A 27,941-nucleotide genomic window follows, 5' to 3' on the forward strand; every position below is an offset into this window, starting at 1 on the left:
ACACTGTTTTTTTTTTATATTTCTTTTCTTAAATCTCATGTTGATATTCACATAAGCCAAAAAGTCCTCTTCTTGATATGAAGAGTTTGAAGCGTTTACTCCATTCTTGTTGATTTGAAATATTTGCACTTGAAGCTGCAAAAAAAAACCAAAGAAATTAATGAGGAAATACAGGATTTTTGTTTTTAATTACAGCTTCAGGAATATTCCTTGTTAATATGTAACACATGTGGTATCATTGGAAAGGTTTTGTTTTGCTCCATCTGATTACAGACTTACTTTAAAATGTTTAAAAATGGCCCTTCACTCATTTTCCGATCAAACTCTTCCTATGTCCTACATTGTATTATCGAGTGGTACCAGGAGACCACAGTTTCCAGTCTTTTCTGTTGAAGCCTTGGCCCATTGTTGACTTAGTCACCATGAATACTTCTTGCTCCGTGAAGTAGACAATACTGAAGAGAAAAACCAAATGAAGTGTACAGGAAGGAAGTATGATATGAATTTAGAGAAAGGAAGAGAGCATGTTTCCCGAATGCTGAAACAAAATACTGCTTGCTTGACAGTGGGATGTTTGATTCTTATCCCAAAAATTCAAACCACGAAGAACATACAGACTATGTAGTGTAGGCATTTGCTATCTATCGTGTTAGTCAATTTCTTGATTTTGTTAACAATGACAAAGGAATTCTTAGGATTTCCGTTATTCCTCAGTATTTTCTTATTAGCTGAAGGTATTTTTGTGCAAATTAAAGTGTGGGTAGGGTTGGACATGTTGTAATTTTACAATGATATCAATTTGACTTTTTCTTGGTGAATTTAAAGCTCAAATAGAGATTTTTACCTGATGTATGCTTAACACTACCGCACTTGATGTAAATTCGAAGTGACTATACTTGTGGGAAGATATCTTTTCAAATGTTTGACATATCTAATCATATTTACACTGAGATGTTCATGAAAAAGTTTGTTCTTGAGAATCCCAAAAAGTTTGCTGTGATGCGTGCTTGTCACGATTGTAACTAGTATTATTAAAGCCTTCAACCTGGACTCCCAAGTATTTAAGATTGAGTGAGTATGAAGAGATAAATCAAATAGCTTGTTGCTACATCCTGAAGGGAAGTGTCCATAAATCTGAATACTGTAAAACATATAGCGGCATGAAATTTTCGCAAAATGGAGCCGACGGCCTTTTTCACGGCATGAAATTTTTGCGAAGTGCCTCTGGCATTCAATGCATATAGTGTAGACAAGAGACTTCGCGTGCATCTTAATTTCGCGAATCTTGGCTCTCGCGAAATTTGCAAAAATTTTTTTTTTCATTTTACAGTACATGGATAATCTTTGCTACTACATGGTATTTACTTGGTATCATTGTTTTAACCTAGAAACATGCAACAGCCCCATGGAGGGCCAGAGTTGGACAGCACCAAGCACAAGGCCCCTGGGGAGCCAGTCGCCTCCCTGACAGCCTACGATGCTTACCCTAATTCAGCCACGGCAGCAACGGACACCTTGGCTGACCGCCACACGGCCACGCAGGCCGACAAGCCCAGCACCAGCTCTAAGACAGACTCCTCCATGACAGGAATTCGCATGGGGCAGGATGCCTCCACTGCCGGCGGAATGTATACAGGGGGACTCATCCCCGCTCAGCAATCCCAGCAGCAACAGCCAGCCCTCATGGCGGCCGACAAGTCCGGGCGGGGACACGTCGGTGCCGGCACCGCGTCGGGATTCTCATCCGGCTACCACCAGTTACGGACGAGCCAGCCATACAGTCGTAGTGGCACGGGCGCGGAGGAGAGTGCAGGGGCCAAGAGTTCCTTGGGAGCTGCCAGCAGCTTGGAGGATTCCAGGAAGGCCTATGGGCAGAACCAGGCGGGCTGGTCACCATCACAGTACTCAGCACAGATCAAGGTAAGTAAGACCGCATTCTAGCGCACTCCTAAAGCATACTGTACCATACCATACCCAGAGACTCCAACCCAAAGTACCTTCTGATCTGGAGATTCTCCCGCCTGAAACCCCTAGCAAACAGGAGACTCAAAGTTGATATGTGCGAAGCGCGAAATTCCCAGGGTTCTAGATGCTCTCTGGTGCTATCTGAGGCTTATTTTTTCAACATACGATAGAAATATGTAAGAAATCCTTTCCAACGGGAGACAAAGAGCCAGGGCGGGAGAAATTAAATCTCAAACGGGAGAACGGGAGATTTTGCAAAAATGGGTTTTCGGCGGGAGATCTCCCGTCGAAAACGGGAGAGTTGGAGTCTCTGCATACCTGCACCAGAGGAGCGCTTTAACGCTTCTAAAGTATACTGTACCGTACTATACCAAGCCAAAAGTGGTCCACTTCACAATGTGCTCCAAAACCGTACCAGAAGTTGGCATGAAAAGAATGCATGTTAAAGACACACACATGTCATAGTTTCAAGAGTTGACAGGCCTTGTTTGTGAGTTATCAGCCAAAACAGAAAAAATAAAGAAATAAAAAGTTTCCCTGAAGGAGTACTAAATAATGTAGTGCTGTAATCATCACATTGTTGCATAATTCTTGCTGCATTTGAGTCTGTTTTTTTTTTCTTTTTATGCATATGTGTAATATTACTGTGTGTCACCTTGCAGAGTTCTCAGAGTACCCTACCAGTCAGCAGTCAGTCCACCGTTCCCTTCACCCCCCAGGCCAGCGGCAGCATGTCCTCATCCCCGGCCCCTTCCTACACCCAGCTGCAGACAGGAGCTGGGAGGGGCTTTGCCTACCAACAGGACAAATCGTTACAAGGTACTGTGAAACCAGAAACATTTAATAGCAGCGTGAAACTTTTGCAAATTTGCCACTGGCATTCATTGCATCGTGTAGAAATACCTTTCGCATGCATTTTTCGTTTGCAAATCTTGGCCCCTCACAAAATTTGCAAAAGTTTCATGCATACAACAATTCTTTTCTTGGGTCTCTAATCAAGCCCATATTACCTCTACTCATGTTAAAGTCTTCACAGTTTTCACTCATGTGCTAAACTTTCATAAACCAGAGGATCTCACATGTGAGAGAGTTACTGCTCACACATTACAGAGGTCTCTACCTTATGGCAAAATTCACAAATGTTATTCAAATCAAATTCAGTTATGTTTAGTTCATGGATTAAAAAGGCTTGAAATTCGGCACACTTTTCCAATGTATAATTATGACTGTATACATTCATTACTGGATCTTTCTTTGCTCATTTGCATAGTCCGTAGGTGAGATCCTAAACTACTTTCATGAGTTCATGCTTTTATGGTTTGCCCTACACAACTAGCACCAGTCAGCACTTTAGTGTCAACAAGAACATTGTGCCATGCAAATGACAGGATATACCCAGTCATTGCTTTGTAAACCAAGGCAGTGGGAATTTTTGGTTTGATTGTATTAATATCCACCACACAGTAGATACGTTTCTCACAGTCTGTCATGTACACATCAAGGAATCAGTGAATAGCTTTGATGTATTGAAGAGCTTCCATATTACTGTGCCATTCTGTACTCCAGGATCCCAGACCACCCAGATGGGGTACAGCGGTCGCGGTGACTCCAGCTCCATAGCCCGCCGCGACCACGGCATGTGGCAGCAACAGCAGCAACAGCAGTGGCAGCAGCAGTCAGCGGGTAGCGGCCCGGCAACGGGGGCGGAGAATCCCAGCGGGGGTGGGGCCCAGCCCCCTACGGGCCAGGAGGAATTCACGGCTGACATCTACCGCATGCTGGAGGGGCAACAGGCCACCACGGGAGGCTACCCGGTCTCTCAGCAGGTGGAAGAATTCCAGGACATACACATATTTCCCGCCTTCTCCGAGTAGCAAAAGAAAGGCGCCCCTTCCTCTCGTAGCAGCGTGCTAGGATATCCCGTCATACAAGGATATCTCAAAGGCCACGACAAGTTTCAGGGGAAAGATACATGAATGAGATGTCAGTGTGTAGCCTGAATGTCACAGGCATGCAGAGGCAGACATGAGATGTGTGAAGATGTGGGTTTGACCAAATTTCAATAATCTCATGACTGAAATATCGATATTGGCTTGCTAAAACAAGTATTCATTCAGTTCATTTGGCTCATTCATATATCTCTTGTTTGATATGCTTGCTGTAATTGTTTTGGCAGTGCTTGTTCATACATCTACAAACTAACCCTATGATACACAGGCAGTTCAGATTTGACTGCGTAGTCTGCTGATTTTGCCTAGTTTAAAAGAGTATTTTTACGAGCTGTGGTAAAGTCTCCAGAGCTTCTCATAAACCTTACAGGTAACATGCTAGAGGTGACTTATAGTCAAGTCTGAGTTTGGCCTATTTTGGGACTCCCTGATCTTGCAATCAAGCGAACATTGGGGTTTGTTGAGTGCATTTCACAGAGTGCGAACATTGGGGTTTGTTGAGTGCATTTCACAGAGTTATGTGCATCTCATCACACCCCCAATTTGTTTGCATCACAAAGAGATAAGAGTTCCTTTGGAATAATGATGATGGACCGATGTCCCCCAAATTTAGGAGATTCTCTGGCAGAGTTTCCAATGCGGTAGACTGAAACAATGGTGAACTTGTCGGTGAAAAAAGAGTTGAACTGTGATACCTACTTCTGTATCACATCAAGTCTAGTGAGCAGTCATGAAGATATACTGTTGTCATTGACAATGGTGTGACAAAATTGAAAATGAGTGTTCTGTTGAAAATAAACACTGCCCCACAAGGATATATTCTAAACTTGATATGGCATTGCATGAAAATCTATCACACAAAAGAATTTTTGCGTGGAATTTTCAGAGATTGCATTAATTTTCCAGAACTATTTCTTTTGTGCAGTGACATTCTATTGCAAAGTAACAGATTTGATATTTTTCATAAAATCAGTGAATGTTATGTAAGGAAATGTTGAAACTATTTTCTGCATGAAGACCCTGTCAGTGTAAGAATTTGAACAGACAAAATTCAACTTCCTTTGCTGTGAAAGACTTTCAAGAGTCTTGAAAGTTTTAAGTTCTCATGCTATGTTTGTAGCTGACATAATTTACATAGAGCGAGATATTTCTGCACGTAAAAAGTGCATTGTTGTCATGACAACCAGCAACTAGTCATCATGGGAATTCAAGTTTGCTCCATCTCGCTTGGTTCAAAGAATATCATGTTATTAATGTCAAGAGAATTCAATCAGAACAGAGAGAAGTGAGAGGGAACATTTGATTGTCACAAGCACAAAATTATAAATAAAACTGAGATAAGACGGTTGCCAATTCATTTAGGTTTGCAGAATTCACAATGCCAAGCATTGATTGCATTTGTTCTCAACTATTTTTGAAGATAATTATGACTGATATTATATCTAATATATACATATTTCTTATAGATTGTGTTTTGTATTTGCATTCGCCGTGCACGAGGTTGTAGCTCTTTTGCGCAGATCATGAATGAAAACCCTTTTGATAAAAACCATTTGATGCTGATTGCCAATTTGAAATGAAATTTATTGGAAATTTGTAGGATATGAGATGAAAGTTACTCTCCTTTCAGAGGTAATATTTTAGTGAATACTTTGTCAGCCAGAGGAAAAAAAGTAATTCTTGATTTTGTAAAAATTCTTCTTTTCTCCTCTTTTTGTTTTTCTTCTTGAATCTTCTCCTCCACCCCAGTAGTCTCTTACCATATCACAATGTGTGTACTGGATAGGTACTTCGCTAAGAAATAATATATTTTTCTTGAATGAAATGGTAAATTATGACCAAAATTTTGCTGTAAAACAGTTATGTGGTATGTTCACAAGAGAGTTTAATCCGAACAAAATGTCATTTTGCCACAAATAATCCATGACAATAATTGTGGTAATGCATGGCCTCATGCCATCAACAGGTTGTATAACTTTGATGGAGTTGTACACTGAGAAGACCGTCTTCTAATTTACTTGTGTAGATAGCAGTGATGTGGTGTTTTTGTCATTCTTTTCTTTTCTTCGTTTCTCTCGGAAGTAACCAAAGAGTTATCTCATTGTATGAAACTGATATCCACCACCTTGTTAAGTGTCGTCATTGTTCAGTTTTGTGGTGCAACATTACGTGGTTTAGTGTAATACTTTCTGTTGTAAATAGGTTCGGCAGTTTTTATTTGCTCTTGCTTTTATACACTTGGTTCTTGTAATCTACAATGTATATCTCTCCCCCATCTTGCCACTGTAAAATTACCTTGAATTTTTTTTTTCTGAATCATAGTATCACTTTTTAATTTACATTTTTAAATTAATTCATCAGACTATGCCACGGTGCAATTTGAACTTTCTGATAAACATTTGATTTTTTTTTTAAATCATAGATATGGCTTAGCCTTGCAATGGCATTCTATTCGTATAGATGCATCTTTCCAGATCAAGGCGGTCAGATTGTAAATATTTTTGATTGTGGCTATGGCTGTGTGATTTCTGATCTCACGCTGTTGTTGGGTGTGGAGTTTGGTTTGTGTCTCACTGGACGGTGAATTGTGAAGTAAATGTCGTCTTATTGTTTATGTTTGTACAGCAACTAGATCGAGAACAAGTATTGATCACTGTTTTGATTTTCTTAATTTATTGGGACGGGGTGAGAGACATGTCGTACAGGACATGCAAGGGAAAGATATCATTGGTATGTAGCAAATGAGAGATGCAAAAGAAACCACCCCCCCCCCCCCCCCCCCACCAGTATCTGATCAATCCCTGACAAAAAGAATGTGACAGACTCTGTGATGTGAGGATTGTGTTTGCCCACTGAGATGTATCGAATGCACAACTATATCCCTGATTCCTTCTTCCAATCTCTCTCATAATGGATATGCGACCCATTAAACTATCTCCGGGGCATGGCTGACAGACTCCAACGTTTCATGCAGATCGCTGTTTACTGTGAGGCATGGATGCAACATTTAGCAGATTTTGAACACGAGCAAATTCCCTGTTTGCATCGTATAAGTGGTGTGTCCACTCGTTTTAATGTGTAACATTCATACAGGGTCTGTGACAACAGCTAGTCTGGCAGCCCTGATGCACATTCCTTGTGTTTGCTCATGAATTTCGTGTACCTGTATGTCGTAAATACTATGCCAAGCCCTTCAAAGAATGTCAAAGAGTAGTAGAATTATTTCTCTGTTGAGAAGAAGAAGAAGAAAAAAAAAAAGGCTGTCTGGTCACAAAAAACATGCTGTGTCACCTGCTGGACAGACATCCCATCCTATCATATTCACAATCCAATACATCCAGAGGAAGTTATAACCATGAAGGTCTAATACATGAATTCATCAAAGGTAATGAATCTGCCCCTTTGAAAAGAATGTTAATAGTTCATATTAAAAGCATTTGCGACAGCTTGCAGGCCTAAAGGTTGAAGTATATTCAATTCCTCTAGAGACGCTAATGTTGAATGTATTCTAGAAGATTCCTGTTTCTCCCATAGAGATTCATGTCTCTGCAGTATTATGTAACTTTTTGTTGTTCTCACAAGAGTTGCATATAGGACTTTTCAAAGAAATTTGGAAAGTACAGATATTCTTTTTGTTGTTGTTGTTGTTCTATTTGTTACTGTCTCAGTCTGTTCTCCTGAACAGAATGTGTTCTGTGTATATTTCTTTGTACATGTAGATGGAATAGCACGTATTTCTGTTACAACTCAATTACATTCTAGTTTGGAATGATCTTGCTCCATCGTGAAATTCAGCAGATCATAATTTTATTTATCTTTTCCAAACTAATTGACTTAAAATTTGGAAAAGTTTGAGTAAAACTGAAAAGAGGAGAGACATATGAAAGTCAGTCATCTTTTTTCATTGAATGATGTAATGTGATATCATGATTTACTCTTTTTAATGTGAAATGAGCTGTTTTTAAGACTTTTCAGTCATACAGGCGAAGATATACATATTATACAGATGCATTTGTGCTTCAAGCATTATTCATGTGTATGATTTAATGATTTATGGGAGAAGAAATCACACAGAAAAGTATACATTGTCTAAAATGGTACTTTCCAAATATTTATTTCATAAGCTCAAAGAGTATACATGTACTCTTGTTATGTACATGTTCCATGCATGTTTTTAATCTGCTGGTTGTTGTCACATGTCATTTGTACAGAAAAGACTTCCACACATTCTATAATAACATGCTGGGCATCACTGCCACGTGAATGCTCAAATCCTGTATTAAAGCTAACACTACAGTGATATTGGAGTCAACTTGTGTGTATATTAGTATGCAAATAATGCACATTACACAGGGTGTTAGTAAGAATTATCCACCCGATTGTACATTTGGAACAGTCTAAAAGCACAAGGCGATGCCGAGTAGTATGATTTTGAGTATTCGAAAGTTACAGAGGCTGGATAGTTTTACTAATGCCTGGCCAAGTAATGTGCATTTCGGTTTTAAAATGGTGCCATAATTTAGTTAAACAGCCACAGCCATTTTTGCAAGATTCTGAGGTTAGTACCAGCGCCAAGCTAACTGAACCACACACGCATACCAAAGCTATGCAGCAGACAAGTCATTGGTATGTACTAATGCTTGGTGAAAAGTAAATTTGGGTCTGTAGTCAAATGGAAAGACTGGTCATGTGATAACTCTCAGCCAATCATTTTATTAGTATCCATGTGAACATTTCATTGGCCCTACTCTCCTGAGTTACATTGCACAAAGGATGCAGTGAAGTCAACTTTTACTTCAAGATATATCTTAAGTTTGCATACTTATTCATCATCAGATACTTTCTGTATGTTTAATATTAAAAAAGGTTATGTGTTACCTGGTATTGGTATGCGATCATTTGAATTGAGAATAATTGATCTGCAAACTACACAGTAACACCCACTATTTCCCATTGCAGAGAAAAATCTACAGTGTACATGTATATGATGTGGGAAAATGGAGATAAGTGATTGAAGGTCACAGGTTTATATATGCCAAAAGCAGAATGGCCTTCTTTTTATGAAAATCTTATCTGTGCTTCTGTGACGAAGAAATCTGAGTACTGAGCTATTGCTTACGTTTCATATTGGGTTTCAGTCTAGTACAGTAATCAAGCTAATGTGATGTCTGATTGTAAATATCAGGGAATACATCCTGAAAGACATAGATGCAGACTCTTGTCTTAAGATTGCTTAACATCAAAGCCTTGTCAAGGCATGTACAGGCATCAGCTGTTGTTTTCTTGTCTGAAGGGGTGTGGGGCATGATCTCTTGCAGATGAAATATATTTTAATCCAGAATACCAATGTTGCCAATAGGACACATAAGCAAGATGAAGATGACATTGTCATTGTTTCCAGATCAGCCATCATTTACTGGTAGATGTTTAAATCGTTTTTCTTGTCCAAGCTTCTTTAATTACAATCACACACAGTTTAGTGTATGAAATCTTGTGCAGATATGAATTCAGTTCCACCAGGGCCCCATTTCCTAAAAAGTTGATAATTTATAGCAACTCTTGCTGGAAGGGCAGTTGACATGATGATGATGACAAGAATCCAGCTTCCTGGGCCCTATTTCATAAAACGTGTTATCAGTGACAAGTTGTGATAGTAGTTACAATCTACTGAAATCCTTGCATCTGATTAGCTGAGAGCAAATTTGTCATACAAATGTGGCAGATGTCAGTGATAACAAGTTTTATGAAACGGGGGCCTGATTGGCTGTTGCTATGGGAAGTTGTCTTTCCAGCAAGAGTCGCTATCCTATCATCTTTTATGAAATGGGGCCCAGGTAGTCTCACAGATGATGAAATATGAATATATGTATGTGAAAGACCATGTGCTTACACCCTGGGGAGCTTTACAAGAGTGTACATGTGTCCTTTGTAGGTAATCCCTTTTGTGAGGTACCATTTAGCCATTAGCTGTTGTTCATGGGTTTCTGTGGATCTAAAGCTGTGCGGGACACAGATGCTCAGCAGATTGTATGAAGCCGTAATAAGAGAACTCCTTTTCTTGTGATGCGATTTGTGGCTAATTCCACATGACAGGTTTTACATTCTGCAATGAAATGACGGGGGGGGGGGGGGGGGGGGGGGGTGTACATGTTGTAGCATCACAGTTCACAATGTGCTGATTTCATATGTAGAAGGGTAACCTTTGTGTATTAAGGTGGAACAAATGGGCATGATTTAATTGTGGGAACAAGTGATTATATGGACGATAATGATTTGGTGAAAATTGCTTCTTGGAAGAACAAGAGAATTTGGAGTAGGGGCATAGACAATTGCATGAGCATTCAATACATTTTCTTGCAAGGCTGTGTGAGATCTGTGTGTAAAATTCATTCATGAATAAATAGAATCTTATGCTCAGTTTATTAGCATAACCAAAGCAATGCCTGGTGCATACTTAATTCTTATGCAATATATGATGATTTAGTAAGTCAAGGACTCATGTTGATTATGTTTTGGTTTCATCATGTTCTTGGAAATCGTCATCTGGATTGAGTTTGAACTTGGTCAGATTTCTTCTTACTGGCAGGCAGCACCAGAGATAAGAAAGCCAATGCTTCTTTTCCCATAGACTGATAATTTGCCCTCCTCCCTCCCCCCCCCCCCCCCCCACCTCCCAGTGTCCATCAGATTTTACCAGAATTTGGCACTGTGCGTTAGATATCAACATGATATAAATTATACAGAATGAAAAATGTTATTCGGTTTGGATTTCCTTTTCAGTATGACTTAAATGGATGATGCGGCTTTTGGGGAAAAAAACAGCATAATGGTTAGCTCTCAAATCATTTTTACAAATTGAGCTATGAATTGAATGATGGGACATGTTCACCATTAAAGAAATCACTAAAATTCATTCATTTCATACTTTCATTCCACAATGAGTCCATTGTGTTTTTTGCCATGCCTAACATGATGTTTGATGTCAAAGGACATGGTGAATACTGGAATGCATGTGGTATGCAGAATATTTTCTTTTGAAGATGCAGTGTAGCACCTTAAAAAGATATATGATCAACCCTTTCATGTTAGTTTCTGTAACAAACTGTTATCCATGGCGGCCACAAATCTTGTGGAAGGTTTGCCCAAGGCTTGCCTGGTGTAGCAATGATTGGCATATAGAAAACAACATGTGTGGCAAAGGAATATAAACCTGGAGCAGTTGAAATTAAAAGATCACCTGAGCACTGGAGGAGGCAGAAACAGGCAGAAATGTTTGATGATAATGGCTTATTCAGCAAGTAACTCGTCATATAATGATGTTACCACATGTAATAATTTTCTACTCAGTCTTTACCAAACAAAAGTGTATTTGTAGTGATGAAAGGTGGTTATGTCAGTATTGTTTACCTAGCATTGATGTACTCATCAAATTGTTGTGTTATTTCTATTGTTTTTCATCATAATGCGTTGAAAAGAAAGCAGAGTAGTAACAGATTTGTATCAGTATTTCTAAATTAATTTGTGTAGTTAGATTATGATTTCAATCTGTCTGTTAATACAATGTATACTGTTTTTGAAAATTACTGTCATTGTGAAACTATACCTTTAGTTAGGGAGATGTAGAGATTTGTGAAGATTAAAGATTGTCTGTGTAAATGTTGTTTGCTTATGTCTACCAAGTAATTTCATCTTGTGTAATTGTGGAATTATGCTCTCTGTTTTCCCTCTAGTTCTTTCTTTTTTTTTTTTGACAGTGGCACAAAGTTACATGTGCCCAGGGCATAGCAAAAACTTGTGGACAATAATGGTGCTTTTTTAACACTGAGCTGTTTTCACTTGCACTGTGTGTGATTTAATTGTGTTCAGTTTTACCCTAACTTTTCTCCTGTTGTCTGGAGTGTGGAATGTGGCCCTGTTTACCTCCACAAAGGATGTTAAGTTTTTGCCAACATGTGTTTGTTTGTCTGTCTGTGTGTTTGCCAAATAACTCAAATAAGTTATAAATAGATTTTAAAGGAAACCAAACCCCAAAGAAAAGTGTGGATTGAGCGAAAGCAGCAACATTAGTAGAACACATCAGTGAAAGTTTGAGGAAAATCGGACAATCGATGCAAAATTATGAATTTTTAAAGTTTTGGTGTTTGAACCGCTGGTTGAGGAGACTACTATAGGTTATAAGGTCATGTGTGGACAACAATATAAAGAAAGTATAAAGGGAATTCCACTAAAATTCACTTTTCTAGCATAATGAAAGAGCACTTGACTAACCGCTTTCAGAAAGCAGGGGGAATGATTGTTACCCTTATACGTCAGTATCAAGTTGGTGGAATGTGTAATTTTCATGAAAAATGAATTTTATGTTTTCTCTTTGGGTTTTGGTTTCCTTCAATGTACATTTTAGAAAAAGGTAATAATAACACAAGGAACAGACGATTAGATGTTGGTAGTGATATGGATGACCATGTAGATCCGGGATTTTTTTTTTTTTTTCATTTTATTTTATTTTATTGGGGGGGGGGGGGAGGATTCTTTATTCTTGATTGGGTCCATCCTCAACGCTAGATGGCGCCTTTGATCTTGCGGCCCTCAGAACCATTGCCCTGTTGGCCAGAAAGTGTGGCGGAGGTATAGCGACAGCTTGTCGGCAGTGAGGGTATAATGTCTGATGGTCAGAGAATATAATACACTAATGCCGATTGATATGAATGTAGGGCTATAATTTAGGGTGGAAATCACAATATGAGAGGAAATGAGCTGCTTGGCGGAGGTCTGTACTCTCCGTGTTCCTTTCTGGTACCTAACGTTTCTTTCACTTTTCATTTCATTAGTTCATTTTCAATTTCAAAGATTATGATAATAATAATAATAATAATAATAATAATAATAATAATAATAATAATAATCATAATAATCATAATAATAATAATAATAATAATAATAATAATAATGATAATAATAATAATAATAATAATGATAATAATAATCATCATCATCATCATCATCATCATCATCATCATCATCATATTAATAATAATAATAATAATAATAGTTCAGTGCTTATCGATAGCACATAACACGTAGTGCATAATGTCCCTATGCGCTCAAAAAATAGAAAGATTATGCGACTTTGACACAATTCATTTCATTGTTCATTTCATTTTATTTACAGTATTTCCATCATTCGACAAGGATAAAAGAAGCATATGACATAACATACAAATCAAGACAATTAACCCGATGACACAAAGTATTGATACATGTCCAATACAAGTCAGCACAAATTATTACAATGATGGAAATGGAATTACATAAGAAAGCCTTTATATGGCTTGTAAAACTGTACATACCTAATAGTGAAAAAAAAAAAACTGCAGAAAAAAAAATAAGATAATCGAAATACATATAAAACACACAAGATGTAAAACCAGTACTTCACACAGAACATCAATAATAATATGAATTCAGAAGCATCTTTTTATACTCCTTTTTTTTATATCATTGAACTGTAGATTAAAAACATGGTTCACATTCAAGTCATTCGACAATACAGGTCCAGTATACCGTAATGAATATTGAGGTATGAAACTGATGGCGTAATCAAGTATAATGAGTGTGAACATCAGCATTTATCACAAACATTTTCATAAAATACGGAGGAAGAGCTTTTGAATGATAACGTTGGATCAACAAAGCAATTTGCATCTTATTCATAACTACCAACCTCATAGTTTTGAATGATATGAATAATTCAGGTGTGGGCGCTTGATATGCAGAGCCAGTGCAAATACGTACTGCATTTTTCTGTAAAACTATCAGCTTTTGTAATTGGGAAGAATATGACTGTATTCGCCCCGCTTTTCGGAGATAAAACTGCGATGTTGTCACAGTATCACAGCGTGGACAGTTGTCGGTGGTTGTCGCATGTCAGAGGTAATATAAATAGGGAACTGAGCTGTTGTGAAATGGGAGATGTGTCTTGATTGATTGGATGGTAGTTAGGCTGCTTGATGAACACAACATAGTCATTAAAAAAATAATAATGAACAAAACTCGTGTGGTTAGCTAGCACTAAGACCAGGGCCCCATCTCATAAAAGATGCCAGGATAGCAACTCGTGCTACAATAGCAACACGTCTAGCTCTCCTAAAGTTAAAGGGAGGGTAGGGAAAGAACGGTGGCCCGATTGCATTCCGATTCCGCGATATGGAAAATATCTCTCTGCCCGATTGCATTCCGATTCCATGATATGGGAAACATTCCTCGATCAATTTGAACGAGAAAGTCACAATATCCTAGTGTTCTTTGTTTTTATTGTGACAGTTCCGTTTTGAATCAGTCCTCTTGATCTAGTTGTATTTCTCGTCGGCAACATGATAACAAACACGTGGAAAACTAACCTTGACTGACTTAGTTGGAACGAGACCATCATGATAATAGTATAATATGCCAATATCGGTTGCCATTAACATCATTATTTTCTTTCTTTCTTTTTTCTTTTTTTTTTTAAATCTCTGAACCCACGCGTAGACCTTACTAAACTAGTATGCTGTTGTATTAGGCACCACTGCACTCGTGTGCCCCTGGCACTTGCAGCAAAAATAATAATAATAATAATAATAAAAATGTGAAGACTTTTTTTTCTTCTTTCTTTCTTTCCTTCTGTTTGTCTTCTTTCTGTCTTTCTTTCTTTCGGCCATTCTTGCTTGCTTGCTTGTCAGCTGATAATATGGCGAGATAATTTTTCTTTTTCCTCGTTTGATATGATGTCGCATTATTTCATGGCAACTGAGCATAATTTTGGGCCACCTGTAGCACAAGCCCATTTTTACGCTGGCCACACTGCGGCCTCGTAGGCATCACTGCCGCATCCGTTACCGACAAAGTTGGTTAGAACAAAACAACTGTAGATAATCGTGCACACATTATTTTACGAAAAATCGTCCATTAAACTCTTGTCTCTTTCAAGGTTTTCTGCAGGCCGAAACTTTCTTCGCTCTTTCCTTGGTATTCTCTGTCCTGCTCTCGCTCGCGATGTCGACCGGGGAAAAGTCTGAAGATGAACACGGCGACGAAGCCCTGGACGATCGTGCAAGGTCCGTAGAGGGACGGGAAGATGAGCACGTTGTACATAAACTGCGTGTCCCCGAACGTGAGGAGGATCAGCGTCATGGCCAGGGACACGTTTTGGACGCCTGTCTCGAAGGCGATAGTCCGGCAGTGGGGTGTCGGCCGGCGGAGCAGCGTGGCAAGCGCGAAGCCGAATGTGGCGCCCACGGCAGGCATGCAGACTAAGCAGATCCAGACACGCCAGACCACCCGGTACGTGGACGGGTTGACGAGGGCAGTGAGGGTGATGGATAGTGCGATACCCAGCATCCCGAAAATACTTCCAGTCTGATTTAGATATATTCAGAGAATAAAATAATACAGCTTTTCATGTATCGGCCAATAATTTCAGTGTCATGGATTGTGATGAATCAATAGTAATATCAAGCAATTTCTACTCTCTTTCTTCACGGACTAATTATGCGTATTGGAGAGCCTGCCAAAATTATATCATATTCCTGCTAATATGATAATGATGATGATAACAATAATGACGAGGATAATCATCATCATCATCATCAGTTCTTAGAAACGCATACCGTCTGTGTGTGTATATATATATATATATATATATATATATATATATATATATATATATATATATATGTATATATATATATATATATATATATATATATATATATATATATATATATACATATATATAAAATCATATAAATCATGCATATTTTTATACTAAGCTTGTGTTGATAGCTCAAAAAGGATAATGACTGACATTGACGTGTGGTTGAAGTGGGCACTGGGCCACATGCCATTGGTATGGTTGTAGCACATTCATGTCTGTCTTTGAAAAAACACTAACCAAAAACAAAAGCAAATAATAGAAACAGTCATAAACTGAATAGCGACACAAGAGAAGAGAGTTTTGATAAATCGCTTTCTCGGTTTTTTGGACTTTTAGAAGGCGCCTTGCGCCTTTTTCACCTTCCGCACGAACCTGCAGATTGCGCCTTCTCGTGAGTCCTAATATAATCATAGTTGCCTTTTCATCCATCCTGAACAAAGCACTGAATGCGGTCGTAGAAGACTACAGAGTCGCCTTTAATTCTCGCCTTCTCGTCCTCATTCACAATAAGTTGCCTCTAATCTTCAGTTTAATCTTCCGTATGGTCTTAACTTTCTTTAAAAATTGTCGATTTTTTCCCAAGCTGCCCCGATGCCTTGCTTTTATCTTACCTTTTGATCACCCTTTTTCATTTACAGATTGCCTGTGTGCAATGGCGCCGGAAGTGGGGGGGGGGGGGGGCACTTGCCTCCCCCCAATAAAATTTTTGCCCCCCCCCCCCCCATGTGCCCCCTCTAACAAATAATTAATCAATTATTCAGAGACCAAAATGAACAATAAAGGCACCTTTCTTGTCTAAAAGTTGCCAATTTCACAACTGAAAAATGCAAAATTTTCGCCCTGGGCACTTACACTCATATGTACATTTAGTGTATAGATGGTAGCCTCGCGTCCTTCGACGAGTGTGCCCCCTGAAACATACCTGCAATAAACCCTTTCATTTTTCCTTTTCTTCTAAGCTTTCGAGCAATGTATGAATATTTTTCATTGCTCGAACAATGCGATCAGTATTATGTGTGTGTGTGTGTGTGTGTGCGTGTGTGTGTGTGTGTGTGTGTGTGTGTGCGTATGTGTGTGTGTGTGTGTTTAAAGTTTAAAGTTATGAGTAGTTGAGGGTTGGGTATGGTGGAAAGGTGGGAATGAGGGTGGTTTATGTTGTTGTTGTTGTCATCGTTCTTTTGATATAATAGAAATTTCATTTCCTGTTTTTTTTTAGTGTTTGGCTAAATTGCTCACAATTGCATATATGAATTCTGTTTGTTTGTTTTGTAGTTAAAAAGGAATGATCGGATAATTCATTCTATTTCCTCTCTTCTGTTTGATATCTGCCTTAAAATGAATTGAATGATTATTCTTGTTTTATGGATTATGGATTATGTCTCATAACTGTAGGAATATCTACATGATTTATGACAGATGTTATGTAGAATGTGTGTAATTTTTTTTTGAATTGTTATATTCTCAAAGGAAATGGAATTAATAAAAAGATCACTGAAAACAAAAAAAAGTGTGTGTGTGTGTGTGTGTGGGTGTGCATGTGTGTGCGTGTGCGTGTGTGTGTGTGTGTGTGTGTGTGTGTGCATGTGTGCGTGCGTGTGCGCGTGTGTGTGTGTGACAAAATAGTAAAGTGCTCAAAGACGTTGAGGTCCGAAACCTTTCACACATCTTGTGGTGTTAATAGCGTCTGGACTAAGTAGGTGTTGTATGGGTTGTGTTTTAGTTTGTTTGTTCATTTGTTTGTTCGTGGTTTTTTTTTTAAGCTATGAATATACATTTCAGACTAAAACCGAATGGCAAAGTGAGAGTGGCTCACCAATGCATGCCTGGCGCTGACCTGGCCTATGCACGCAATGCACCCAGCAGCTCATCCGCATTAAAAAAAAAAATCTTAAGAGGTAATGACCAATCCCAAGATGGTGAATTAGTAACATTTCAGTGACTTTATCATGAACCTGATGAACATTTCGAACAGTTTCGGCTCATTAATAAAGGATTATCGTTAGAAGCAGCTATCAGTGTACGTACGCGTTCGTGAGAAACGAAAATTTACGATGATGCTGAGCTCTCGCTCGCGTATGAATGTGCATGAATAAATGTTTCTGAAAGGATATTGCATTACAAATGTGACTTCTGCTATTTTGAGTTGATAATAGCATACATTGTAATACAAAATTTAGTTGATCAGACGTGAAAGTCTATGTACATTCCGAAGCTCTCGCTCGCTCTGCCCGTAGGCCCTATTTAGTAAAATGAAGTTTTCATAAGTTGTGATCGTAGTCCTTCGCAGTAATTTTTATAAACTATGTTTAATTCCCTAGAAATTTGTTTTTAAATGCTCTATAAACGCGACTTTTATACCCTGTTTTTACAAAAAGGCCCTACCATGAGAGAGGGTATTCCCCTCCCACACCCTCCCCCTACCCGGTCGCTTCGCTCCCTCGCAGAGGATCTCACACCGTCACATAAATTAATGTGCCCCCCTAAGTTAAAATCATAGTCCTTCGCAGTGATTTTTTTTTACTATGTTTAATTCCCTAGAAATTTGTTTTAAATGATCTATAAACGGGACTTTTATACTGTGTTTTTACAAAAAGTCCCTATAACGTGGGAGGGGGGTATCTCCCCTCCCACACCCTCCCCCCCCCCCCCTTCCTTCCCCTCTCGGTGGCTTCGCTCCTTCGCCGAGGATCTCACATCGTCACATAATGTGCCCCCCGTCGAGATTTTGCCCCCCCCCCCCCCCCCCAAAAAAAAAAAAAAAATGTTCCGGCGCGCTCTCCTGTGTGATGGGAGCTCCATTCAGTTTCTATCAACTGTCATGGTGACCTATGATTTCCATGCTGAGTAACAATTTCCTTCTGCTATGATTAATTTACTATTACACCGCATGATTATACCATCATATTGCAATTCTAATATTGTTTCTTGTTCACATTCGACTTTGACACATCATGTTGCATTGAAATACGGCTTGAATATTCTGTCAATTTTCCAATATTTACGCTAAATTTATAGCCTACATTCGTATACAGAGGGTCTCAAGTCTATTCAGAATACGCAGAAATTAATCTTCATATTTACATAACAGCGGCGGCATAATGTGCGCCTGCCTATATACAGAGGATGGTGGTGAGTATGTACTTGTCACTGTTTAGCCAAGGAGACAACTTATAGTATATACCTCCTTCGTTTAACATAGTACAAATAATTTAACTGCCTGGAGCAATTCCGTCCTGTAAATTCAGTGCTTGGCTAGAGGTTAAAAAAGAAATGCAATGTCATATAGGGTAGCCTAGGAACCTGTAAAATAACGCCCCGCAAAGTTCAACACAAAATATGTAAACAATATAAAGATGGAAAAGACCGTAAAATGTATTAAGTACACGAGCAAAGGTGCTGTAATACACGTACACAATACAAAAATGTAGACCTACATGCCATGAATACATATATCACAATATAGATATAGTCATAATTATCACGCACACTTCGCACGTAACACCGGAGCATCACGCAGAGTGCTTGCGCACAAACGTTTGGACGGGTTAATAATTATTGTATCTCACCAATCACAATAATAATGATCAGACGTTCTGTTTTGTTTTTGATTTTTTGGTATCCTTATGTCCGGTGTCATAAAAAAGGAGTACGAAACTATAAATAGATGAGTATATTTTCTGTAATGCAATGAGGAATTGGTAAATAGCAGACGATGGGCGATAGAGAAGGGTCAAAAGTACAGGTTCTGGTTTTGTCCCATAATTATACAACTATAACAAGCAGGAGAAGCTACATAGGCCTACACAGTAGATTGTCATGTCGATTGTCTTTTTTATATATTCTTCTGTCCCTCCCCTCCCCCCCCCCCTCAACTAACTCTCTCTCTCTCTCTCTCTCTCTCTCTCTCTCTCTCTCTAGCTGCCTCTGTTTCTTTCTTTCTAAAGGTTTCAACGTATACATGACTCTGCGAAATGGGGATATATTTCTTAATAACAGACATACTACACATAATTATGGAGTGTTCTATTTATTATTCACATTTTTAATTAGGTTAAGACATCTAGGTCTATTTCGAAGTAGGTCTCCTTAGCATAAAAAGGGAGATAAGTTTCAGGGCACGGAAAAAAATTTGTCACTATCGGTGCCCTTGACACTGTTAGTGAGTTATTAATTACCACTGCTGTTAGTTTCTTAGCGGTCTTGAAATGTTAAGCTAACAGCGCTGTTAGTGAATTCGACTAACATTACGTTTCTGTGCGGCCAAAACATCGCTATCGGTACTACTAGTGCGCTGTTAGCACTAACGGCATTTCTGTGCGGCCTCTACAAAAGCCTATAGTCAGCAGAGCTCTAAAAAGGTGGTATTCATGTCCATTGTTCAGGATTATTGTAAGCACGCGCTCACATTACGTGGTTTCTATTAAAATTTGACCAAATTCTCGAACTTAATTTTAAAATTAATCATAGATTTAATCAAACTGATTTATGCTTTCATATTCAAATCACCTCCAAATAAATTTTACATCACTATTCATTTATTACTCATATCATTATCAATGACAGTATTATCTGATAGTTTTCGAACTATTAAGGATCAAAAGTGGGAAATGATTTTTGTAACACCCAGTATTATATCTGAGTGATTGATATTACAGTGTAGTTTTTGAGACGTAGGCCACATACGTTGCTGTAAGAATAAGGTAACTGGGGAACATATCAGTGTGCTTACAAACAGTAAGTAAAAATAGATGAATGAATAAATGAAAAATCGCTATGAGAGTAGTTTCAAAATTGCCTTTCCAAATCGAAAATTTCTCCTATCATAACTTTTCGGAAGTTATATGTTTTGAGCTAGAAGAAAGGAAACTATCCTATGATTATCACTACGACAGCTACCAACCCTGTGATTATACCTACTCTCGTGATCAGTTTGGTCCACTTCTCCCTCTTCCACCGGATGAGCATCCCTATGGCAACCGGTATCAGGATGCAGACGAGCGAGGTGAAGATGCTCATGAATGGGATGATAGCCCTGTCGTCGGTCCACACTCGACTGTAGATGAAGAGGTTGAAGGGCATCATCCCTATGGCAACCACGGTGGAGATGGTCGTCATGCAGATACTGTTGGGGTTGTTACATTGTGATGGAGAGAATCACTATCGATATATTTTCATTCACCCTCGCCGATGATGTTTATTGTCATTATACTGCATATTGATGGGAGTGAGGATGGTTTATATAATGACACTGGTGACTATGCTGATTGATTACATAACGATATTACAATATACCAAGAATGAGGTGGAGAAAGAAGGAGGATGCGATCAGGAAGTAGAAAATAGTGCGGCGAACTTAATATACAGCTTCCATTGGTAGAGGAGGATGCGGAGGGGAAGGAAAATATGTTGACAACATCACTACTCGGTCATTACTCTCCATCATAATTATAATGTAAACAGCAGACGGCTATGGACAACTTTTAATTCATTAAATTCTTATTCAAGAAAAAAAAAACTTGGTTAAACAACCTGCATTATGAAAGCAAAGTATGTGAAGATTAGTTTCCAGTATTGATCGATGGATGCCGAAACTTTGTTATCTCTGTGAGACATAAGAGGTCAACCACGTTGCTTGCTCACTTAGCGGTCCATCATAATCATGATAAACATATTTGATAAAGGGGTCAGTGTATCGTCTTTTCATGCGCAAACTTTGCAAATAGCAGAAATCTACACTGTAAAAACATCGGTGTTAGATTTAACACCACGGGTGTTAAATCTAACACCGATCAAACTTCAATAAAGGACCACACCCACAGGTGTTAGAAATGCACTGTGATGGTGTTGAAAAGTGGTCACCTGACACTTCGTGGTGTTAATTTGACACTGTACCTGGTGTTATTTTGACACTGTACTGGTGTTAATTCAAAAATGACACCACATGGTGTTGATTTGATATTTGTTGGTGTTAATATCAATGGTTTAACACCCGTCCAGCTTCAATAAGAGACCACACCAGCTGGTGTTACTTTGGTGTAAATTTATTTTCACATTTTTTCAAAAATCTAGTATTTTAATGTAAAATTCTTGATCGTCTTGTTTAAAATAAAAATCAACAAGAAGTGCAGTTACTAAGAAACTCTTCAAAAACAGTTTAAAATTTGGAAATGACACCCGAGGGTGTTAATTTAATACCATAAATGAGCACCGAAAATTTAACACCAGCTCGGTGTTCACTATTTAACACCGGACTTTTTGCAGTGCAACTACCGTGTCCGACAATTCTTGGAGTTGCCATGTACGATTCACTTGTGATGGGCATATAGGGCCTGCGCATATTTTATCAGATACATTTCACAACGAAATTTATGTATTGCATGGCGTGCGTTCATTTTGCTTTATGCCATGCTCTCCTTTTGGCATGCAACATCTTTGTGTGGTTTGAGTGTTGATTAGCACAGAAAACCCCATAGCCTTGTACACACGTCCAAAGTGCCTGGCACGGGAAGGGTTAAGGATCACTACAGCACCTGAGACAGACGTCGCCATTGGCCCAGAAAGTGAAGAGGTTGGAAATGGTTCCTCCTGGGCAGCAAGATATCACCAGCACCCCGATGGCATAGTGCGCCGGGAGCGACAGGGCCAGAGCGAGGCAGAATCCCGTTAGCGGCATGAGTACGAACTGGCACAGTGTTCCTATCAGCACACTCTTTGGAAAACGCAGCTGGATATAATACGGATGAAGGAATATTTTCATTTAAAAAGTTACTTTTTTATAGGGAATGCATTTAGTTATAGTGGCTCGGATTATATCGTTAGGGATTTTAGTTTAGGCCTTAAAATGATTATGATGATGATAATAACAGCAATGTAACGTGAGTTGGGGAACTGTGGGAGGGGATATGGCGGGATATTTTCCTCCTTATTCCAGTGTAAGCGCCTGCTGCCCCTGGACCCCCAAACCCCTGTAAATTACAAGAATGAATAAGATAAGATACTGTAGATAGATCTACAGATAGTAGATAGGTAGATAGATAGATAAATAGATAGACAGACAGACAGATAAATAAATAGATAAATGAACAAATAGATAACTAACTAACTAAATAAATAAGCAAATAAATGAATAAATAACATAAATAACAAGTTCTGCTACCCTTTCGCAATGGTGCCAGCTGCTCGCTGTAGCGCCTCTATATGTACTAGCAAAACTCAAAAGAAAAAAGTAAGGAAAGGTAATATGGTTAAAGTGCAACCTTGCATTATTTTATGACATTCTGTATTTTGATCTGTATGTTCTTATCGAACACGTATGTCTCACTTGTTACATCAACTTCACCAGCGACTGTATAAAAGTACACAGTGCTCGCCGTCTACTGCAATGGATAACTAATTAATATCAAAGGGGCATTCCAGACTATTTGTGTAATTTGACATCATGTAGAACATTATATAGATGATGACTGGGGGGGGGGGGGGAGGGAACATACCGAATGTTCCACCCGAAGGGTTTGAAATGCAATTGAGGGACGTATAGCCTCCCGAAATAGCATTTCAAACCCTGAGGGTGAAACGTTTGGTACATGTTCCCGACAACAAAAGTCATCATCTGTTATATTATATGGGTTAGTCAAATTATCACACTTTCGTACGCATTACAATAATCGGTCATCTGCTTTTTCATATTGTATGGAATGGGCAAATTTATCCTATCGATTGCGTGAAAATATGATCGTTCAATCATTTGGTATCGTTTGTCATTTATTACGTGAAAATGTTTTCCCATGGGAGAACATTACAAAAAAGTTCTGCCCATGGGCGAACGTATAAACCAATGTGCCTCCATCACGTGACTGTGTTTAGCCAATCACTAACCGGTATTTGACTAACCCATTTGATATAAATCAATAGCATCATGTAAAGACTTGTGAAATGTATTGTGTTCCTTGATAAGATAAACCAATACTCTGACAAACCGAAAAACATAATACACTGACCAAGGATGATGACGTACAAGGAGGCTCACATTATATATTCCAGTGTCATTCCATTACAATATACCACTTGTTTGACAAGTTTTCCTGTGTAGAATGTATGCGTGTCTTCTTCTCTTAAATTATTCTGCTTCCTTTAAGCACCCAATCATGCATTCTTGTGCATGTGCAGGCGTTTCCATGGTCAATTTGATAGTTCATTTACTCACTGCAGTTCGCTTTTGTTAATTCCAACCCACCATTTTCTGTTATCCAAAACTCTTTTACACCATAAAATATAAACGTGTGTATACCCAAGATTGGCACGCGCCTGCAAATCTACATAATTATATGGTAAGAACACCTTCTTTAATTAATTTGCATGCCTTTACGTTAAAATCTAGCAACTAACCACAGAGACAACATCCGCATCAAAACGTCAAAACCTCTAATTATTGCAAACGCATGATTTTATTCATGCATTTATCCTTATACGAATGAGCCTCTCTTTTCCAATAACACATGGTCCTGAAAGAAAAAAACAACAACTTTCACGTGCAGTATAATATTGGTCATTTTCTTTTCCGGGATCGTATGTATATGATTTTTAGTGGACCTCTCAGTTCTTTTTTTTTTCTCAACTGAAGCATAACTTTGTACTTTTTTGCCAGTATGCATTCTTTTGTTTATTTGTATCATTTATCTTTTACAAAGTCGAATGTTTATGTTTATGATGTAATTCCAAATATATTATGCGTTATGTTTGGTTGGAAAAAGAAGAATGAAAAATAAATGAATTGAATTGAATTATGATAACATATTTTGTATTACATTGATTTGTTGTATTGTTGTACACTGTATCTGGAAAAAAAAAACTTGTAGTATTGGAAATGGAATTTGATTTGAATTGACTTGAATTCTTTCTTAATCTGCTTCTTCCCTCTTGCCTTCGAAAAGCTGCTAACAAATTACGCAGACTAAAAACACTGCACTCATTTAGGCCCTTCAACATAGATTATCTAGTTTCTCCTTTATCGTTCAGTTTTTGAACTCACGTGGCAAATGCAAAGGTCGTAATAAACTAGTCCTATTTTATGGGAGTGGATTATGACCAAGAAATACGCCGCAATGCGATGAAAGAGGTTATCTCCACATAATCTGTGCCTATTCATTCGTTTATCTTGAATTTCCTTGGTATATAGTACTTATTTGTGCTTTGTCCGGGGGGGGGGGGGGGCAGAAGATTATTGTTTGTCCACTAGAGTAGCCATATGCCTTGCTCATAATTGAAGGGGTCGGTGCAATATAGTGCTAACCCACACTTTTGTCAAAATTGAACTTTCGTCAAAATTGAGTTACATGCATTTTCATAATCCTTATCCTTCACTCTAACCTCCGTGAAAATATCATATTTGAATTCAACCAATAAGATGGTAAAAAATGCATGCATTCATGTTTTATTAATGTACAATGTATGGACTTTCCAAAGATTCAACAGCGATTATCTCAAAATCACTATTGTATGGGTTAGCACTATATTGCACCGACCCCTTCAATTATCATTCATCATTGTAATACCTCAACTGCATGCTGGTTAGTTCATATCCTGGGAAACAATGTTGGATGTACAGACTGTGAAATCTTGATGATTATTATGCATTTGACACGGTCAACTGACGTCCACTATAGCGTCTAAGGTAACCTCACCATGGAAAAAATATTTGTTTACTTTTTTTCTAGTGCATGTATTTCCTACAATTGGGTCGCTGGAATTGGGCTTTTAATACAATAATAATAGGCATACAAAATATGTATTTGGTATGTTTGTTATATTTCATGTTTTATTTTAATGAAGGCTTGCGTCATGATTGTGCGTGAAAGACAATGAGAGATATACATCGTCAACCATGTTGCGACTGTTTCTTGAAAATGTGTGACACCGTTTCAAACAATTTTTTCATCTGTCATTGAAGTATTATGATAGTATACAAACTTGATGAAATTGTATATCAATTCTCACTGTTTGATTTCATGATATTTGAGGCTTTGGAAGATAGAGTGATATGACATTTTAAATGGAGACACAAGATGACTGTGATCCATATAGACAGAATAGTATAATTACTCTGCAAATTGGATAATGACACGGTGATATAGACCACAAACACTTGTGCAAATCGGATGATACTATCACTATTAAAACCTCAGAATATGGTCTAATTCATTTATAAAAGATGACCATGATTATGCTAGTAATCAGTTCAGTCATTACCTGGCAACTACAATGAGCGTCCCAATGCGCGGGGGGGGGGGGATGACGATGAAAGAATATCGATATCGCTTAATCCTTACAGCTACGACACAGTCTGACGGAAATTATGAAAAATGAGTTTAATGATAAACTTTCTCCTCTTTGAGTCAACTGCAAAGAGAAGTAAATAGGGGTGGGGGTGGGAAAGATTCATGCTTAAGCTCACCGCGTCCTTGACGTCTTTGACAGTGATCGTGCACCCCATAGCAAGCATGATGAAGAGCATGATGACACTGAGCACGATCTTGTTCGCGAGTTTCATCGCCACTATGTGGGCTGGCGGCCCGACGATCACGGTCTCATTCGACCAGTATTCGTCCACGTCCACATCCATGGTGATCGTGGGTGCTGTCATTGTCGCTGGTTATGCCAGGAAGATTTCCTCGTTATTCGGCTTCCCCCTGTGCATATACTGTGTACCCGCAATGAAGACGCTTCCTTGGACAATGTCTGTGCGTGCGTATAAAAGTCTGTATCAACATGATCACGAATATTACTGCACGTTACCATATACTATCATTTGTCCCGGTCATTCACGTATTCGTGATGAAGACAAAAGTTTAAATCACTTACGCGACATGGCTATACTTCTGAGTTCATACATGAACTATGCTCAAGAAAGATTTTGCAGTCTGGGGAGAAAAAAGAATCGACTGGCTGAAAAAAAAAAGAAAAAAGAAAAAAGGAGTCGGATCCAGGTATTCCGTAAAGGGGGGCGCACGCGCACGCGCCCCGCCCCCCCCCCCCCATTGTTTTTCTTTTCATTTTTTTTTCAACAAAATATAAAGGGGGGCCCCGAGTCAGGTGCGCCCCCTCCTGGATCCATTACTGGAGTTTACGTTGATTTCAACCGCATACGGATTGATTTTTTTTTTCCTAATACGTAAACTTGTAAAGATAATATGACTGGTTTTTAGCGCACTGATATAGAAAATGTAGCATATATCATGCCACGTGTAATCTCGAGTCAAATAATTAAGATAGAAGTATCTTCTAAAGAGAATTAGGGATTCTAGTACCCAATATAATTATGTGCAAAAATGTATCTAGGCCTTAGAAATGTATGATTGAGAACATAACTTACCGCTATAGTCTATACGTTCCGTCTTATGCTGCAGTTATGGGGCTTTACAGAGTTTGCAATGATAGAGTGTCAACTCGTTAGAAAACCAGATGAAATCCTTTCCGGATATAGTAGCAATCTTTGCAAGCAATCGTCGTCAACACACTGGGGCGGGTGTTCATTGCGGTACAGCAGAGTTTACTGCAGAGGAGAGACAACTACAGGAGGCGGTTGATAACATACCATCAGCATGTAACTTTGATTATTCGATTGCTTAAAGTGTATGAGATGAGATGTGAAAGATACTATTATGCACACATAATTATACACACATACACATCCACACGCACAAGCGTTTATCTTATATAGAGTGCGTCGTGCATAATGTCGATTTTCTGATGGTTGAATTGCCATCACGTGACTGTCATTGTTTTTTTTATAGTGTTTACTCTACTGACGATATTCTTTTTGATGACATTCTCTTTGGTACAGTTTATGTGTTTTGGCAATGGTGTTATAACACCGGCGTAAATCCGTACCGATGAGTGACGGGGGATGATCGGCGATAGACACCATCACATACAATCACGATTACAAGCCCATAACCAGACCGGCGCAACCGTGTGTGTGTGTGTGTGTGTGTGTGTGGAGGGGGGCTTTGTGGGGGTTGCGCCCCCCCCCCCCCCCCACTTTTCTTTTGTACAAAAAATATGAAGACTTTTTGGTTGTTGTTTTTGTTTATATAATTTTTGCTTGTCAGCCGACTTTCGGCAGAAAATCGTACCTCAAAATTATGAAGACTTTTTTGTTTTTGTTTCTCTTTTCTTTTGTTTTTCTTTTTGCTTGAGAGACGATTTTGACACTCCTCCCCCCCCCCCACCCTTCACTTTCAAAATAGTAGCGCCGCCCTGCATAATGCGCAAACGAAATCAATGAAATTGTAATAAAATCATGGATACCCATTTCTGTGTATAATATTGTAGTAGAT

At 38.7% G+C, this 27,941-nt stretch overlaps 2 protein-coding genes across 2 annotated transcripts in view; one reads left to right on the forward strand and one right to left on the reverse strand.

The window, feature by feature from the left end:
- The window catches only part of LOC139713310 (aryl hydrocarbon receptor nuclear translocator homolog), a 36,785-nt gene extending 31,459 nt beyond the window's left edge, over nt 1-5,326 (forward strand). Inside the window, exons 14-16 of the mRNA XM_071625055.1 lie at nt 1,389-1,920; nt 2,628-2,784; nt 3,532-5,326. Coding sequence (XP_071481156.1) covers nt 1,389-1,920; nt 2,628-2,784; nt 3,532-3,839 — 997 coding nt within the window. The 3' untranslated portion in view covers nt 3,840-5,326. The remainder of the gene's footprint in view (nt 1-1,388; nt 1,921-2,627; nt 2,785-3,531) is intronic.
- Nucleotides 5,327-14,858: 9,532 nt separating this feature from the next.
- Nucleotides 14,859-26,245, reverse strand: LOC139713315 (ileal sodium/bile acid cotransporter-like). The gene is made up of 4 exons (XM_071625061.1): nt 26,057-26,245; nt 22,137-22,330; nt 20,524-20,728; nt 14,859-15,308 (listed from the first exon to the last, which is right to left on the reverse strand). The coding sequence occupies exons 1-4, from the start codon at nt 26,243-26,245 to the stop codon at nt 14,859-14,861; spliced, it is 1,038 nt and encodes a 345-aa protein (XP_071481162.1).
- Nucleotides 26,246-27,941: the final 1,696 nt, after the last annotated feature.

The sequence above is a fragment of the Diadema antillarum genome, unplaced genomic scaffold (assembly GCF_040938485.1).
Source record: "Diadema antillarum isolate AM-2024a unplaced genomic scaffold, OU_Dant_1.0 seq00001947_RagTag, whole genome shotgun sequence".
In the NCBI taxonomy this organism is placed as follows: Eukaryota; Metazoa; Echinodermata; class Echinoidea; order Diadematoida; family Diadematidae; genus Diadema; species Diadema antillarum.